This window comes from Lethenteron reissneri, chromosome 63 (assembly GCF_015708825.2).
Source record: "Lethenteron reissneri isolate LAM-NWPU_2019-01 chromosome 63, ASM1570882v1, whole genome shotgun sequence".
NCBI lineage: Eukaryota > Metazoa > Chordata > Hyperoartia > Petromyzontiformes > Petromyzontidae > Lethenteron > Lethenteron reissneri.
The window spans coordinates 7,724,583-7,740,786 of NC_083841.1; the positions used below are offsets into that span (position 1 = coordinate 7,724,583).

Genomic DNA, 16,204 nt, shown 5'->3' on the forward strand with positions numbered 1-16,204 from the left:
CCAACACAATGCGTGCAGTTACTGCTATAAAGACCGTAGATATTCAAATTATTACAGTGTTTAGATAGCATTCTTGTAGTATTCTTGTTTATTATTAAACAAATACTTTGGCAGATATTACAATTATAATGTTTGTGTGCACAAAACTAATGTTTCATTATTAGGTTGCTAAATATTCCCTTTTTTAGCTATGCTTTTATGACGCTGCGACTGTCTTCTGCCAGTCTATGATGTGCCTGCTGCCTGCTGCTTAATTAACATCAGCGCACTGCCATTCTATTATCGACACTGCTAATTTTCCTTTTGACCATTATGAGTGAATGCCAGTCTATAATCTGTTGCCTGCTTCTTTACCTCACTCAGTGTACTGCCAGCCTTTCATGTCGACTGTTTTTGCTTTTTCAACTGCTGCACATATCGACTGCTCTGGTAATGGTGGTCAATGATTTACGTTTTGTCAGCAGTCAAAGGCTTTGTCAGCCTCCTCATTCTGTTCGATCTCAGCATGCCATTTGACTCCATTTATCACGGGGTTCTCCTTCAGCAACTGAAAGTTTCAGTGGGGACCTTTCGCATAACTTTGTTGTGGTTCCACTCTTACTTAAAGAAACGTAGATACTTCGTCACAAAGGATGGCTTCAAGTTTCCAATTAAACCAGTTCTCTGTGGTGTTCTGCAGGGATCTGTGCTTGGCCCATCACTTTTTAGCATCTACATCGCACCATTGGGTATTCTGCTCCGACATATTGGCGTATCATACCATTGCTATGCAGATGACACTCACATTTATATCTGGTTAGGACCAGACTATGCAACAGATTTTTTGCACTGTCTGCATCACTAACAGTGAATTTATGGTTGAGCCAAAACGTTTTTCTAATAAATGCCAACAAAACCAAAGCCATATTTATCGGCTCCCTTCTGCATCTTTCTAAAATTGGTTGGCCTCGTTTGTTGATTGATGGTCATGTCAGTCCCACATGGGAGGTCCGAACCTTGGTGTTCAGTTTGACCGGTCATCTTTTGAGGCACATACAGGGTGTTTCAAAGAGATGGATTCGATTTGAAATCGCTATATCTCTGCAATCACGAACCGCCCATGAATGAAACTCTTACCACTTGAAAGGGCGAAGCATAGTTTCAAATGATTACCGCTCGATGCCTCTCCCAGCGCACAAACAGCCCCTAGCCTCAGTCATTCGCAAGATGGTGACCCCACAACACAAAGGCGTTTTTCGTTCTGCGGTTCAGCAAGACAGAATCCGTAATTGCGGTGCAGCGTGCGTTTCAACGGCGTTTTGGCATTGACCCGCCAATGTCAAAGAGCATTCGTCTTTGGTACCGACAATTTGAGGAAACGGGCTGTTGGTGTGCGGGGAAGAGCACAGTGCGACCACGCACCTCAGAGGAAAACGTGAGAAGAGAGGCGTTTGGGACGAATTCAACTATCGTCTCGATGTTGTCCGTACAGCAGGTGGAGGGTACATAGAGCATTTATAAAAGGATTAGTAAAACTTGATAACTCATTAAACCGTTTGTAACTTTTTGTGCAATTGTAACATGTTGCCATCGTGAAATATACTGCTTTGAAATTGGGTCCATATGTTTGAAACACCCTGATTATCGAGGTGGTTAAATATAATTTTTCCACCTAAAAAATATTGCCAGAATGCATCGGTTCCTGTCACCTGCTGACTTGGAGAGACTGGTCCATTCTTTTGTATTATCCCGACTTGATTATTGCAACGCCTTACTGGTTGGGATTCCGAGAAAAGTACTGGGCAGTCTGCAGCTCGTTCAGAATGCAGCTTTTAGAGTGCTGACACGTACACCATTCCGTGAGCACATAACACCAATCTTGATTTCGATTTAAAGCTTTCGTGACTGCAGGGATTCATCTTCTAGGTTCTTTCGGCAAAGTCACGTAGAAGGGAAATAATAAAATAATAAAAATAAAACATAATAAAATAATTCTCACGACGTTTTGGCCACAACGCAAGCAGCCGTCCTCAGGTGAGGACGCTGTCTTTCCGACAGACCTGTTCTTCACCTGAGGACGGCTGCTTGCGTTGTGGCCGAAACGTCGTGAAAATTATTTTATTATGTTTTATTTTTATTATTTTATTATTTCCCTTCTAGGTGACTTTACCGAAAGAACCAAGAAGACCAATCTTGATTTGAAGCTTTCGTCACTGCAGGGATCCATACTCTTTGCTTCTTTCGGTAAAGTCACGTAGGTAGAAATACAATTATTTAGTTTTATTTCCACGTAACACCAGTCCTCATCTCTTTATTGGCTGCCAGTCAAATCCCGAGTGGATTTTAATAACCTGCTATTACATCTATAAGGCTTTAAAAGGGCTCACATCGCATTACTTGCAGGAACTAATACATTTATATATTTCATTAAGGTCCTTAAGATCTTCTGATCTCCAACTACTCGGCACTCCGAGGTCTAGGTTGCGCGCTTTTGGTGATCGGGCTTTTGCTAGCGTGGCACCCAAACTATGTAACGCCTTGTCACTTGAAATGAAACTGTCCGTCCCTCTTTAGTTTGGTCGGTTGCCCTGGCTGTGTTTTTGTTTCCTGCTTTTCGTGCCTTGTGCATTGGGATTCTTGGATGGAATTTGTGTTATTAATTTAAATTATTAAGACCTGGGTACATCAACACTTGGGTACATCAACACCTGGGTACAATAAATAAATAATTATACGCAGCAACAAAGTGGATTTGGTGTCTTTATTTATTTCTTCAGCACTTGAGACAGAAGGTAAGTCTAATTTATGCTTCTACATTATGGAGAAATATTAATTTCTCGAGGATTGTCCACATATTGTATCGAATTCCAATTTATTTCAACCCCAGCTACCGAAAGCAGAAGAGAATAAAGTATCAGAGCAGTGAATTTGAACATATTGAAGGTCAGTTATATACAGTGCTACAGTACAATGCAGTGAAGTGTTTGATGACGTACTTTCGTGCAATATTCACTGCCATTAAATATGCAGTCAACAATGCTTGACTCAGGGAGGAGGACGCCCCTGCCATGCATAGTCCCATGGGATGTTGGCTACCAACAACAAGGCAACTCCTATGACTAATTGGGAATGGGACGCAAGCGTAGGATTGATCACCCTGTCGCTGGCCGCCTTTGGGGAGGGTGTATAGTATGAAAGGCCGAAACACCCTAGGAACCAAAGGGTCACTACTGACGATGCGCTCCCCAAATTTCACCAGGCTCACTGTTCATGAACTCTTGGAAGTGCTTGCACAAAGGATAGTAACATCTCATCCTGTGTTCTTTGGAATCTGCTCAATTTTTTCATATTACAGCTTCCGTCCTAGGATGGACAAACAAGCTAGCCATTATATATTTCAATACATCAATTGTATTCATACGTACATATACAGTACATGTGCCTTTGGACAAACTATAAACAATAACAGATTAATGGCTTACTTCCTTAACTGTCTGGACCATTATGCAGAACAGCTCCAGTCACACTTCTCTAACTCCGAGCACTCTCCACTCGGAATTAGATTCATCGCCTCAATTCACAGACGAATGGTTCCGAATATCTGACTTTCACCAAGTTGTTAAATACGTGTATAGTTTTTATTTCGATTTAAAGCTTTCGTGACGGCAGGGATTCATCTTCTTGGTTCTTTCGGTAAAGTCACGTAGAAGGGAAGTAATACAATAATAAAAATAAAACAAATTAAAATAATTCTCACGACGTTTCGGCCACAACGCAAGCAGCCGTCCTCAGGTGAAGACCAGGTCGGGGAGACAGCGTCATTCAGACGCTGTCTCCCCGACAGACCTTATTATGTTTTATTTTTATTATTTTATTACTCCCTTCTACGTGACTTTACCGAAAGAACCAAGAAGATGAATACGTGTATAGGGTTGTATATATTGACGAATAAACTTCTTATGAGGCAACACGATATTTATTGTCTTTTCTACACGGTCCCTAACACAAAGGGTATATCGGTCCCTTTACCCGATACCTGGGGAGGTATGGCCTCCGGAATATACGGTACCTATCACTGGGTAACCCGTACCCTATCGTCCTCCGGCTGGGACCTAGGGGAGGCTATCTGACCCGACCCTCCTGGTCCGTGGGTCCTGACCACTGGCCTCACTGAGCTCCGGCCCTTAGAAGGATGACGGAGCTTGGGCGCCAGGGTCCCATTCTCCAGCCCAGTCTTCAGTCTTCAGCGTGTAGATAACTGAGCCAGAGCTCTGAGAGCTCTGGCTTATATACTCGTTCGTGGCTTGCTCCGCCCTAGCCACGCCTTCCTTCTGGAACATTCTGGAAGGTGACATCATTCCCCCGGTTCCCCCCACCCGGGACCCTGGGGAATGTGTCCTAGGATCCGTTTGCTGGGATCTGTCGTTGGCCCCTTTCTGACCCATGGACATTCGCCTTGGCGTGGTAACGCTTCTGTCCCCTATTGACAATAAGGGGAACTACCAACCTGCAGAATGGTGAGTGACAATCACCCCTCCCTACACGTGTATGCCAATGTAACAATTTGCACGGGTTACCTTGGCAACGAATTTCAACCTTTATTCGAGTAAGCACTACAAAGCAAGGCTGCTCATGCCACGGGCATGTGAATCAAACATATTTTACCACAATATTTTTGTTCTTTTGGTAAGGTCACGTAGAAAGAAAATACATTAAATAATATAATACGACGTTTCGTTTGCAACACAAGCAATCATCATCAGGTACGAATGAATGAGAAAAAACAAACCTAGTAAACTTAGAAATATAATGCAAGACAACACAGAGAGTCGACTAACATAACAGTCTACACCCTACCTGGTTGATTACGTTCTTCCAAAGAGTGCTACATTTGAGAGAGAGACAAAACACAGACACATAGACAGACATAAGCAGAGAGAGACAACACAGAGACACAAAGAAAGTCACACATAAGCACACAGAGAGACGACGACTCTGTGTCGAGGCCTTAAATATAGAGTGGGGCAGAGAGAGAGGGGGGGGGGGGTAGAGAAATGAGCATGTCAATGAGAAATTTGGAGCTTTCGTGACTGCAGGAATTACTAGAGAGACAATACAGAGACACACACAGAGAGAGAGAAAATACATTTAATAAAAAAACTTAGTAAAATTTGGAAATGCATTTTACCACTGCCTGGAAATAAATATAGGTTCATAATCATTGTCAGAAGTAGCCTCTGCTCTATCTGCTGCTGAATGAATGATTCCCCAATTCACAACTTAAATGTGACCAGTGTATTCTTAGGTTTTTTCGGTTAAGTCACGTAAGTAAAAACATCAAAATAAAAATAAAATAAAAATAAAAAATCACGACGTTTCGGAGGCAACACAAGTCTCCGTCATCAGGTGGGACCGTCACAGCCGAATTAGCTGCATCAAGTGAAGCAATGATTCAAGATGTAATTCTAGATTTGAAGCTTTCGTGACTGCAAAGATTCATATTCTTAGGTTTTTATAGCACTGCGTGATGTCTTTGATCACCGCTCACCCTCCGTCCCGACACGTCTCCATTCATTGTGTTGAGCGCTGCGTGATGTCTTTGATCACCGCTCACCCTCCGTCCCGACACGTTTCTATTCATTGTGTTGAGCACTGCGTGCAGTCTTTGATCGCCGCTCCTCCTCCCTCCCGATACGTTTCCATTCATTGTGTTGAGCACTGCGTGCAGTCTTTGATCACCGCTCCTCCTCCCTCCCGATACGTTTCCATTCATTGGCTACCACAGTCTGATAAGCTCTCCAACCCCCCCTCTCCACCTCCCTTCAACTTGCTTATAAGGGATTACATCTTGAATCATTGCTTCACTTGATGAAGCTAATTCGGCTGTGACGGTCCCACCTGATGACGGAGACTTGTGTTGCCTCCGAAACGTCGTGATTTTTATTTTTATTTTATTTTTATTTTGATGTTTTTACTTACGTGACTTAACCGAAAAAAAACCCTAAAAAGATGTAATCTCTTATAAGCAAGTTGAAGGGAGGTGGAGAGGGGGGGGGGGGTTGGAGAGCTTATCAGACTGTGGTAGCCAATGAATGGAAACGTATCGGGAGGGAGGAGGAGCAGTGATCAAAGACTGCACGCAGTGCTCAACACAATGAATGGAAACGTATCGGGAGGGAGGAGGAGCGGCGATCAAAGACTGCACGCAGTGCTCAACACAATGAATGGAAACGTGTCGGGACGGAGGGTGAGCGGCGATCAAAGACTGCACGTGGGGATGTTAACACTCGGTGAAGTAAATTAAAATAGTGCCTGTCAGATAAGATGGTCCAAAAAAGTGTAATTAAGTCTTTTTTGCGTGGTTAATAACATCTTTCCAATGATTACTGAGTTTGTACCCATCATCACGGTTGAAATTATGTCTGTGTTTGTATATTTGTATGGCTTCGTGTACAAACCTTTGATGGTAGCCAGGAGGTTTGCAGAGAACCTTGGTCTCGGAAAAGACAATTTCATGAGAGCCCGCCGAGTTGTAGCAATGATCGGCAACGGCCGAAGAAACAGTTCTGCCATGTTTCAGATCTGACTTGTGCTCGCGGACACGATCAGCCACATGACGTTTTGTTTCTCCAATGTAGCAATCACCACAAATGCAACTCAATTTGTAGACTCCAGGATACTGTAAGTCAGGAACGACATCCTTCACAGATGGAATCAGATCACGGATTTTATGCACTGTACTGAATCGGACTTGGATCTTATGTTTGTTTAGAATTTTGGAGATCTTTTTGGTCACGCCTGCTATGTATGGTAACGTGATAGTTTTGGTCGGAGTTTCATGTGGCTGTTTCTTCTGTGTGGTGGGAGAAACCGCTTGGCGGATAGTACGGTCAGAGTATCCGTTCATCCTGAGGGCCCGATGTACATGTCTCAATTCACCGGTCAGGTGGTGTTGGTCAGAAATGCCATGGGCTCTGTGGTATAGCGTTTTGATGAGATAATTCTTATGAGATGGGTGGTGGTGGGAATCCGGTTTCAAGTAGGAATCTGTGTGGGTGGCTTTCATGTAGACAGAATGTCCCAAGGATCCGTCAGGTCTCCTCTCAAACAGAATATCCAAAAATGGTAGTTTGCCGTCTTTCTCTACTTCCATAGTGAATCTGATGGATGGGTGTCTAGAATTGATGTGGTCTAAGAAGTGGTTCAGTGCTGGGAGGCCATGTGGCCAGATGACGAAAGTGTCATCAACATACCTCTTCCACAGGGAAGGACGCAGGGTGGATGTCTGGATGGCGTCTGATTCAAACTTTTCCATGAACATGTTGGCTATCACTGGTGACAAGGTGGAGCCCATAGGGGTACCCTCATTCTGTTTGTAGAAGGTGCCATTCCAGGTAAAATAGGTGTTGGTGAGGCAATGCCTCACCACCGCAGGTACATCAGAATTCAATCCATGTTGGACTAAGTCATGAAATTGTCTTTTCCGAGACCAAGGTTCTCTGCAAACCTCCTGGCTACCATCAAAGGTTTGTACACGAAGCCATACAAACGTACAAACAGACATAATTTCATCCGTGATGATGGGTACAAACTCGAGAATCATTGGAAAGATGTTATTAACCACGCAAAAAGGACTTAATTACACTTTTTTGGACCATCTTATCTGACAGGCACTATTTTAATTTACTTCACCGAGTGTTAACATCCCCACGTGCAGTCTTTGATCACCGCTCACCCTCCGTCCCGACACGTCTCCATTCATTGTGTTGAGCGCTGCGTGATGTCTTTGATCACCGCTCACCCTCCGTCCCGACACGTTTCCATTCATTGTGTTGAGCACTGCGTGCAGTCTTTGATCACCGCTCACCCTCCGTCCCGACACGTCTCCATTCATTGTGTTGAGCGCTGCGAGATGTCTTTGATCACCGCTCACCCTCCGTCCCGACACGTTTCCATTCATTGTGTTGAGCACTGCGTGCAGTCTTTGATCGCCGCTCCTCCTCCCTCCCGATACGTTTCCATTCATTGTGTTGAGCACTGCGTGCAGTCTTTGATCGCCGCTCCTCCTCCCTCCCGATACGTTTCCATTCATTGTGTTGAGCACTGCGTGCAGTCTTTGATTACCGCTGTGATTTAGAACTTCTCCATTTGTAGACTATCAGTGTGACAGTGGATTGATGGAGCCCCAATCATTAGAAATGTTTTTGTAACCCTTTCCGGGCTGATGAGCATCAATAACTTTTTTTCTGAAATCCTCAGAGATTTATTTTACTTTGTGGCATGACTTCCTTAGCACACACCGGTATGGTGAAGACCAGACTCACAATGTTTCTGAACATTATATATGGCGGGGCTTCCCAAACTCACCCCTGAAGATCTACCTAATTATTTAAACACCTGATTATAATTATTACCTTACTGGTGCGAATGAAACCAGAGGTTCATTTACTTTTTCACATACCCTGAACCTGAATTACTCTTCGTTTGTTCATTTCATACATCATTTTGTTTCATAATAAATGGAATTTGTTAATATAAACCCTTTTGGATATTTAAGAAAAGAACGATTTTGATTCAAAAAGGCTATCAAGGTAAAACTATGGAATTTCCATAATAATCATTGGGGTTCACACTTTTTTTTCTCGATGCTGTAGCTCTTGTTCAGAATCAACATGGCCACAAATGAATGTTGAAAATGTTTCGCACCATACATAGCCAACCATTCTCATGGAGTTCGATTCCGACCCTGACGATGGCTGTATATTTGGGGTTTGCGTGTTCCTCCCTGTGATGGAATGGATTTTTATCAGGGCCCTCTGGTTTTCCCCTCCACATTTAGAATCAGTATCATGTGTTTAGATTATTTGGCTGCCAATATAAATTCCCACATAATAAGCCACGTCTTTGAGCTTTCATTTGTGGCCAGGGACCGCCTAAATGTACATGGTCCATCACCAATGGAGCCAGGGCCCATCATCTGAGAGACAGCTAGAGTTTCAGAGAAGAAAGCTCTTGGCATATGTATTACATTTCACTCTCACTGTTATAAGTGGAGAACCACAGCGATTTCAAGATGTGAATGGCTTATGTGTAATATTGTTTCAAAATCAAACGTAATATCTAATGGGATGCGTTGTTTTTTTACTTGACGTTTACTGAAGAAATTTGTGGGCTTTTTTGCGCATAAGTTGAACAAATATTTCCATTTCTGCACTGCACCTGCACATAAAAAACACCTATATTTAGTCTATTATGCCTATGGTTTTCTAGAGTCTGGACTTATGTTAACCAGTAGAACATGACTTTAGGATACTTTGAACTGGGGTAGACTTGCGTGCTTGTAAAACGTTGCTGTTCTACATAATGACATTGGTTAGAATAATCCCTTCAAACGTAGGGGACCCTCTTAGGATAAACAACCATTATATTGTATCAAAACTCATTTGATGAGGCCCGGAAAGCAGGAAGCTATCTAGAGTGTAAGACATGCTACTGGTTAGCGGAAGTCTGGAAGGTCAATAGACCGATAGTGATCGGAACTCTTTTATTTTAATGTGGAGGTACAGAATGAAGGGATGTGGCTCGCGCATGCATGCTATTATGAATCCGCCCAACTAAGTCTGGTTCCCAGCTACGGAATGAGGAGGCCTTCATCCAGTCGTAGACTGACAAAGGGCTTGCAAATGCACACGTACAAAAGGTGGATTTATTTAATGACCCGTTGCTTTTTTTGCGTGCATTATTGTCTTTCCTCTGCACGTCGGCTACGTACGGCGCGAAAGAAGTTCAACGTACATCTGTACATACGTCAGCGCATATTTTGGCATTTTCAATGCACAATTGGCTCAATTATCCGCGCACGCGTCATTCTCAAATATCTTAATCAAGTGTTTGATCCTGGGACTCTTCCCACGCGGCTCGTCCACGCCATCATTCATCACCGTCACGTGCGCGATGGCCTCGTGACATGCGGACATCTTTGCCTCGACTCGAACTCTGAGTACTTCGCTCTTCACTACCACGCAGTCGGGGCCTGCACGCGACCACGCGAATCTGCCGTCCGCAGTCGCCTCTTGCCTCGTCATCTCTCTCAGCTTCCGCAAGTCCATGTCGCAAACGCCGGCACAGTTCTCCATGGAGAGGGCGAGCTTCCTGCGTTGATACAAAAGCGGGTTTTTGAAGAGCAGCACCAAATATTCGTCGGTCCCCTTGAAGCGCAGGCCCAGGATGCCGTGGCAGCCTTTAACGTCGGAACTCATCTTGCGGAATCCGTACACCGCGCATCTTCTCGGCGTTATGGGTTCGTTAGGTGGGAACTGGGAAATTCCTGACTTCAGGAAGAATCTGAACAAATGCAGGAGAGGTGAGGTTGTCAGGAAAAGCAAGGAATCTTTTTGTTTACTTTTTAAGCCATCACTCTGCCAAGTTTTGCGATATTTTGATTGCCAAATAACCAGAATTGCACCCAATCTCGTGCACCTAATCTCGTCCAAATCACAGAATATCGGCTCGTACTTGAATGGGTGACACCAGAGGGCTTGCTAGAAGTTATGAGTGTGAGGCTGCGAGGTGTGGCTAGAAGATGGCAGGTTTTTACTCCTCGGTAGCTTTCTTTCCTCTGGGTGATCTGGTTTCCTCCCCACAGGAAGGCAATTCTCATTAAACTCGTGAACACAATTAGCATTTTCACTATGACGGAATGAAAGTGGGAATATGTGAATGTAATAATGGGCCGTCCATAAATGACGTCGCGCGATTTTGGACGATTTTTGACCCCCCCCCCCCTTCGTCACACGGCGTCACAAAAAGTCAGACCCCCCCTCAAATTTGACGTCACAAAGCTCTGCCCACCCCCCCCCCCCCCCAAAAAAAAACCATTCTTCAAATCGCTTTAAACTATTGTCATTGTAGTGCGTATTTAATGTGGCGCTGAACTCTGATGTTATAGGAGAAAACATTTATGAAAAAGTATATTTAATTAAGTAGAACGTGTTGTCTATATTTATTTAAAGTTGCGCATTTTGTGGTGACGGCACATTTCTCAACCCCCCCCCCCCCTCGTCACACATCGTCACAAATGTCTGACCGTCCCCCTAGGTGCGTGACGTCATTTATGGACGGCCCCTAACTTTGTACACCACCACATTATTTACGAAGAGGAAGAACAACCGTGAATCAAGAACAGATACCTTACAGATGAATTTATTAAGACAGGAAAAGTTAAATGAGTTATTATACAATGTAAAAAAGTGGGTTATTTTATTTAAATAATAAATATATGGATCAGTCTCTAGCCATTGCATATAGAACCCACGCCCTTGAAAACCTCGAGAACGCGGATTTTCTACCCTTTATGATTCTGGATGGTCCTCCCCTATAGTATTCTGATCTCTTGATTCGTCTTTACAACAATTGTATCTTATATAGAGTAAGTTGACCCATGATTGTAGCCTGTTTGTCCCTCAGCTGAGCCGAGTGGTAATTTCATAAATACAACACCTCACCATTCCTTCCAATTTGTTTTATTCCAATAAACTATTTTGGCAAGTGCTCTTCGTGAACACCTATTGAGGTTGGCACTGGCGCACGATAACGTGGAGTGATCTGCACCACGACGGACGATTTTGTACCCCGAGTACCGGATGTTTACACATAGCACCAGGTACTCATTTAAGGCTGAGTGGATCAAGGGCTCCAAGACTGCTTCAGATATCACTGGCCGCTGATGCTATCCATGGCTGTAAATTGTACGCAGGTCGCCTGCGTTCGTAACGCAGTGCATACAACGTGGCCATGATCGGGAATCGAACTCGGGTCATCGCCGAGTTCGTAGCGCAGCGCCCTAAGTGGTAGCTACACTACCGCTCTCCACACACGCACGCTACGCTATCAATTACTATTGATTACTCGAAGCAATGGCTATCCATGCATGACAAAGATCCCCCGTGTAGCCTTAACAGATGTTTTTGAGCAAGTGCTGTTTGCTCGTAGCACCGATGAAGGCCGGCACGGGACACGAGGGGGTGGGTGGCCAGAACTATGCCCGGCCACCTTTGTTTCCCCAGTGTCACCAGTTACTCATTTGAGGCGGGGTCGCCCTAGGGGAGGCCCAGAACCGGTTCAGGACCGGTTCAGATCATCCGTCACTGTTGTTGGTGGCCATGAGCGGGAATCATTGCCGGGATCGTAGCGCATCGCGCCAAACACCTACCGCGCGTGTAGCGTGTGACCTTTCACTCACCGTGGCTCGGAGAGAGTGTATCTGGAGTTGTTGGTGACATTAACAACGACCTTGCATTCCGTCGTGAGCGCGCTGAGCATCGTCTCTGGAGATGACCGCGCCATCCCTGTGAAGAGTTAAACCTCGCTGGACGATCCTGTGTGTGTGGGGCTCACGACAGCACTTGAAGTCATCTTCTTGGTTCTTTCGGTAAAGTCACGTAGAAGGGAAGTAATAAAATAATAAAAATAAAACAATAAAATAATTCTCACGACGTTTCGGCCACAACGCAAGCAACGCAAGCAGCCGTCGAGGCGACAGAGTCTGTCGCCTCGACGGACCTGGTTTTCACCTGAGGACGGCTGCTTGCGTTGTGGCCGAAACGTCGTGAGAATAATTTTATTATGTTTTATTTTTATTATTTTATTACTTCCCTTCTACGTGACTTTACCGAAAGAACCAAGAAGATGAATCCCTGCAGCCACGAAAGCTTTACATCAGCACTTGAAGTGTTTTAGTTTGAAGTCTGTTTGCTTGTTTTATTTGTTTACTTCATTTTTGATTGCATGCCTTTCTAGACTTGCACTGTTCAACATATATACTCTTGAGAACTCATGGTAATTTGACAATACAAAATTATAACAGGCAATAATGCAGGTGTTCCGATGTTCAAATACAATAGACACCTTTTATTACGAGGTGTGAAGTATGCATTAACCACACATACTTGTGGTAAAACAATGCAAACAAACATACTTGATAATAATGCTATTCGTTCTCCTTGAAACGTATTGACTTGCATCAGAGATACAGACTTTGCAATGGCTTTGTCTCACCAGTGATGTCGAGCAATGGAACGCCAAAAGACGAACAGCATAAACACTATAATACAGGGGTTAGATTGCGTAAATATATGTTTAATTCAACCACCCACCACCCATCACGGCCAATTAGTAAGGTTTGTCACGTTAACAAAACATTCCTCAGCAGCAGACCATGCTTTCCCACCTGATGATGGACGCTTGTGTTGCGCCCGAAACGTCGTGATTTATTTTATTTTCTACCTACGTGACTTTACCGAAAGAACCGAAGAGTATGGATTCCTGCAGTCACGAAAGCTTAAAATCAAGAAGTGTGTGTTGGAGAGCAAAGCCACAACATTTACAAAGTGAGTACGACCTTAGTGGTCACAAGCAGAGGTCCAAATCGGAATAAAATATCAAAGAGCCCTTTGTGCTTGTATTGCGCTGGAGGTGTTCGTGTGCGTATGATGTTGTGTTGGTGTTGTGTTGTGTTGGAGTCGTGTGTGTGGAGGTGTATGTGTGAGTAGGATGCTGTGTTGGTGTTGTGTGTGTGTGTGTTGGAGTCGTGTGTGTGGAGGTGTATGTGTGAGTATGATGCTGTGTTGGTGTTGTGTGTGTATTGTGTTGGAGTCGTGTGTGTGGAGGTGTATGTGTGAGTATGATGTTGTGTTGGTGTTGTGTGTGTATTGTGTTGGAGTCGTGTGTGTGGAGGTGTATGTGTGAGTATGATGTTGTGTTGGTGTTGTGTGTGTGTGTGTGGGAGTCGTGTGTGTGGAGGTGTATGTGTGAGTATGATGTTGTGTTGGTGTTATGTGTTGTGTTCGAGCCACGTGTCTGTTTGAAGTGTACGCGCCCCTTGTTATGTGTGTGTGTGTTGGGCAGGTGGAGTGGTATCGTAGTGGTTGCGCTATACGAACCCGTCTTCCCGAGTTCAATTCCAGCACACGGCCAACACCAGTGACGATTATCTAGGTCGTCTCAGCCTCAAGATTTGTAGACGGTGCGGTGTGTGAACATCGCCACTAGGGAGAAAGAGGCAGTCGTGTGTGGTGCTGGAAACCCGCCGACTCGTGTGCCGTGCCAGCTTTCATAGGTGCTCGCTAACAAAACGTGCCCAAAAACATATATGTAGGCTTTAAGGGAGGTAATTGTCGTGTCTTGGGCAAGATGTGTGTGCTGTGCTTGAATAGGAGGTGTGCGTGTGTGTATTCAGGTTCAATATTTTTCACGCACGTCACGTTCACACAAAGTGCAAAGGCCTTTAACTCAACAGACTACCGGGCAGGTGCTCTGAGCCGGGCAACTATTGTGTGGGGGGGGGGGGGGGGGTGTCGTGCCGGTTTAGGTGCAAGGGCTAAAAAATCCGGCGCCTCGAGTTTTATTCTTGTTCACGACTAATAAACGTCACCACCGGAGAACGAGTGGAGATGTGAACGGGGTTTGAGGCAGTGAAGAAGGAGATGAGATATGGACCGAGAAAGAGGGGCGGAGAATATGGAATAAAATAAAGAGGAAGTAAAATAACAAACACCAAAGGAAGAACAAAGGTAAATGTCTTAAAGCAAACTAAGCAATCCGTGAGCAAACACATCGAGCTGAGCCAGAAGAGAGAGCGAGAGAGAACAAAGCAAGCGAGACAACTACTTTGAGCAGAGTTTGGTGAGTGCCACAATCCAGCACGCGTAGTGAGCAGCCCGGCAGGAATCCTGGAGCAGAACGTCACTGTTAGCTTATTGGACGTTCGATTATAGCCCACGTTTTGAACATATCGTAACGTATATGGTCATTTCTGAAGCAATGCGATCGTCTTCATGGTTCTTTCGGTAAAGTCACGTAGAAGGGAAGTAATAAAATAATAAAAATAAAACATAATAAAATAATTCTCAGCTTATATACATGCTCCAAGCTCGTGTGCTGTTTCATTCAGACGCTGTCTCCCCGACAGACCTGGTTTTCACCTGAGGACGGCTGCTTGCGTTGTGGCCGAAACGTCGTGAGAATTATTTTATTATGTTTTATTTTTCTTATTTTATTACTTCCCTTCTACGTGACTTTACCGAAAGAACCAAGAAGATGAATCCCTGCAGTCACAAAAGCTTTAAATCGAAATTCAATGCGATCGTGTCTGGCATCATGCAGGACTTGCCAAGCTGCCCTCATTTGGATTCCACTTTAATCTGCCAGCTTGGATTTCTAGCTGTTTGACAGGATGCCAGTTTGACAACTTCACCATCAGCTGAGCGGTGGGGCTATGCACGTGGTTTGTAATCCAGTGCTGTGGAAGCAGCGAGGGTTGGTGCGTCACCGCACAATTTTTGTGAAAGTCCCTTCCCGTGGGCACCGAGAAAGAGCCGTAGCCTGATCGACAGGCGAAAGCGGTACAGCGAGTGGACTAATCGCCACCTGATTCCATCTGTACGGGGATCGTGTGTTCCCCCTTCTCACAAGGCGTGGGCGTTCTCCAGGTGCTTCGGTTTCATTCCACTCGTATAATAAACACAGAGCTCGTCATCATGTTTTGGGCTGACCGCATTTGAGATAAACACCTAATGTGGCAGGACCCTCTTGAATGAGTCACGATTCAGTGTGGCTCCCCTGGATGAATACGTATAATAATATCAGGCTTTACATTACGAAAGGCCCGGCTTCGTCTCAAATATGATTTATCTCTTTATTTATGACTTGTAATCCTCCCAAAAACGAAGTAATCTGCATATCACAATACTCAACACAAGCTGAATATAATTGACATGGATCTGCTCAACGTGCTGATTGATATTCCACCATCAATTCCCAATTGCTTCAATACAAATCTTGATTGGGGTTAGAAAATTCTGCTCACGTTCTGCTGGAAGATTCAATCAGTCGTAATATTATCACGTAGGTTCTGCAAAAAACACACCTATCCCTTTACATTTAACGATGCATTTCTTGTATAGTAAAACAAATATTCGTATTGGCACATCATTATCATCGATGCTGTCATGGAATGACGATATAATATGCCGAACGGGGCATCAATGAGGGCTGGGTTAATGTTTTGTGCCAAAACGTTATCTAGCTCCAACCAATTATTGCTGATATCTTATTGTGCTGTGTCTTTCTCAAAGACGTTGGTTATCATGGCCTTCCATTTACTTCTAAACAAATCGCTAATTCGGCTGAAGCTGGATTACTCTTGTCATATCTGGGCTGGATCACC

General features: G+C 44.4%; 1 protein-coding gene across 3 annotated transcripts; it reads right to left on the minus strand.

Moving 5' to 3' along the window:
- Positions 1 to 7,854: 7,854 nt before the first annotated feature.
- LOC133358650 (uncharacterized) lies at positions 7,855 to 14,141 on the minus strand. 3 transcript variants are annotated; one of them, XM_061577048.1, is made up of 3 exons: positions 13,920 to 14,141; positions 12,221 to 12,356; positions 7,855 to 10,323 (listed from the first exon to the last, which is right to left on the minus strand). In XM_061577048.1, the coding sequence occupies exons 2-3, from the start codon at positions 12,322 to 12,324 to the stop codon at positions 9,825 to 9,827; spliced, it is 603 nt and encodes a 200-aa protein (XP_061433032.1). In that variant the 5' UTR covers positions 12,325 to 12,356; positions 13,920 to 14,141; the 3' UTR covers positions 7,855 to 9,824. The 3 variants fall into 3 exon arrangements, with proteins under 3 accessions (XP_061433032.1, XP_061433031.1, XP_061433030.1); XM_061577047.1 differs by having other exon boundaries at positions 12,221 to 12,377; positions 12,698 to 14,141; XM_061577046.1 differs by having other exon boundaries at positions 7,856 to 10,323; positions 12,221 to 12,326; positions 13,920 to 14,139.
- Between the last annotated feature and the right edge of the window lie 2,063 nt (positions 14,142 to 16,204).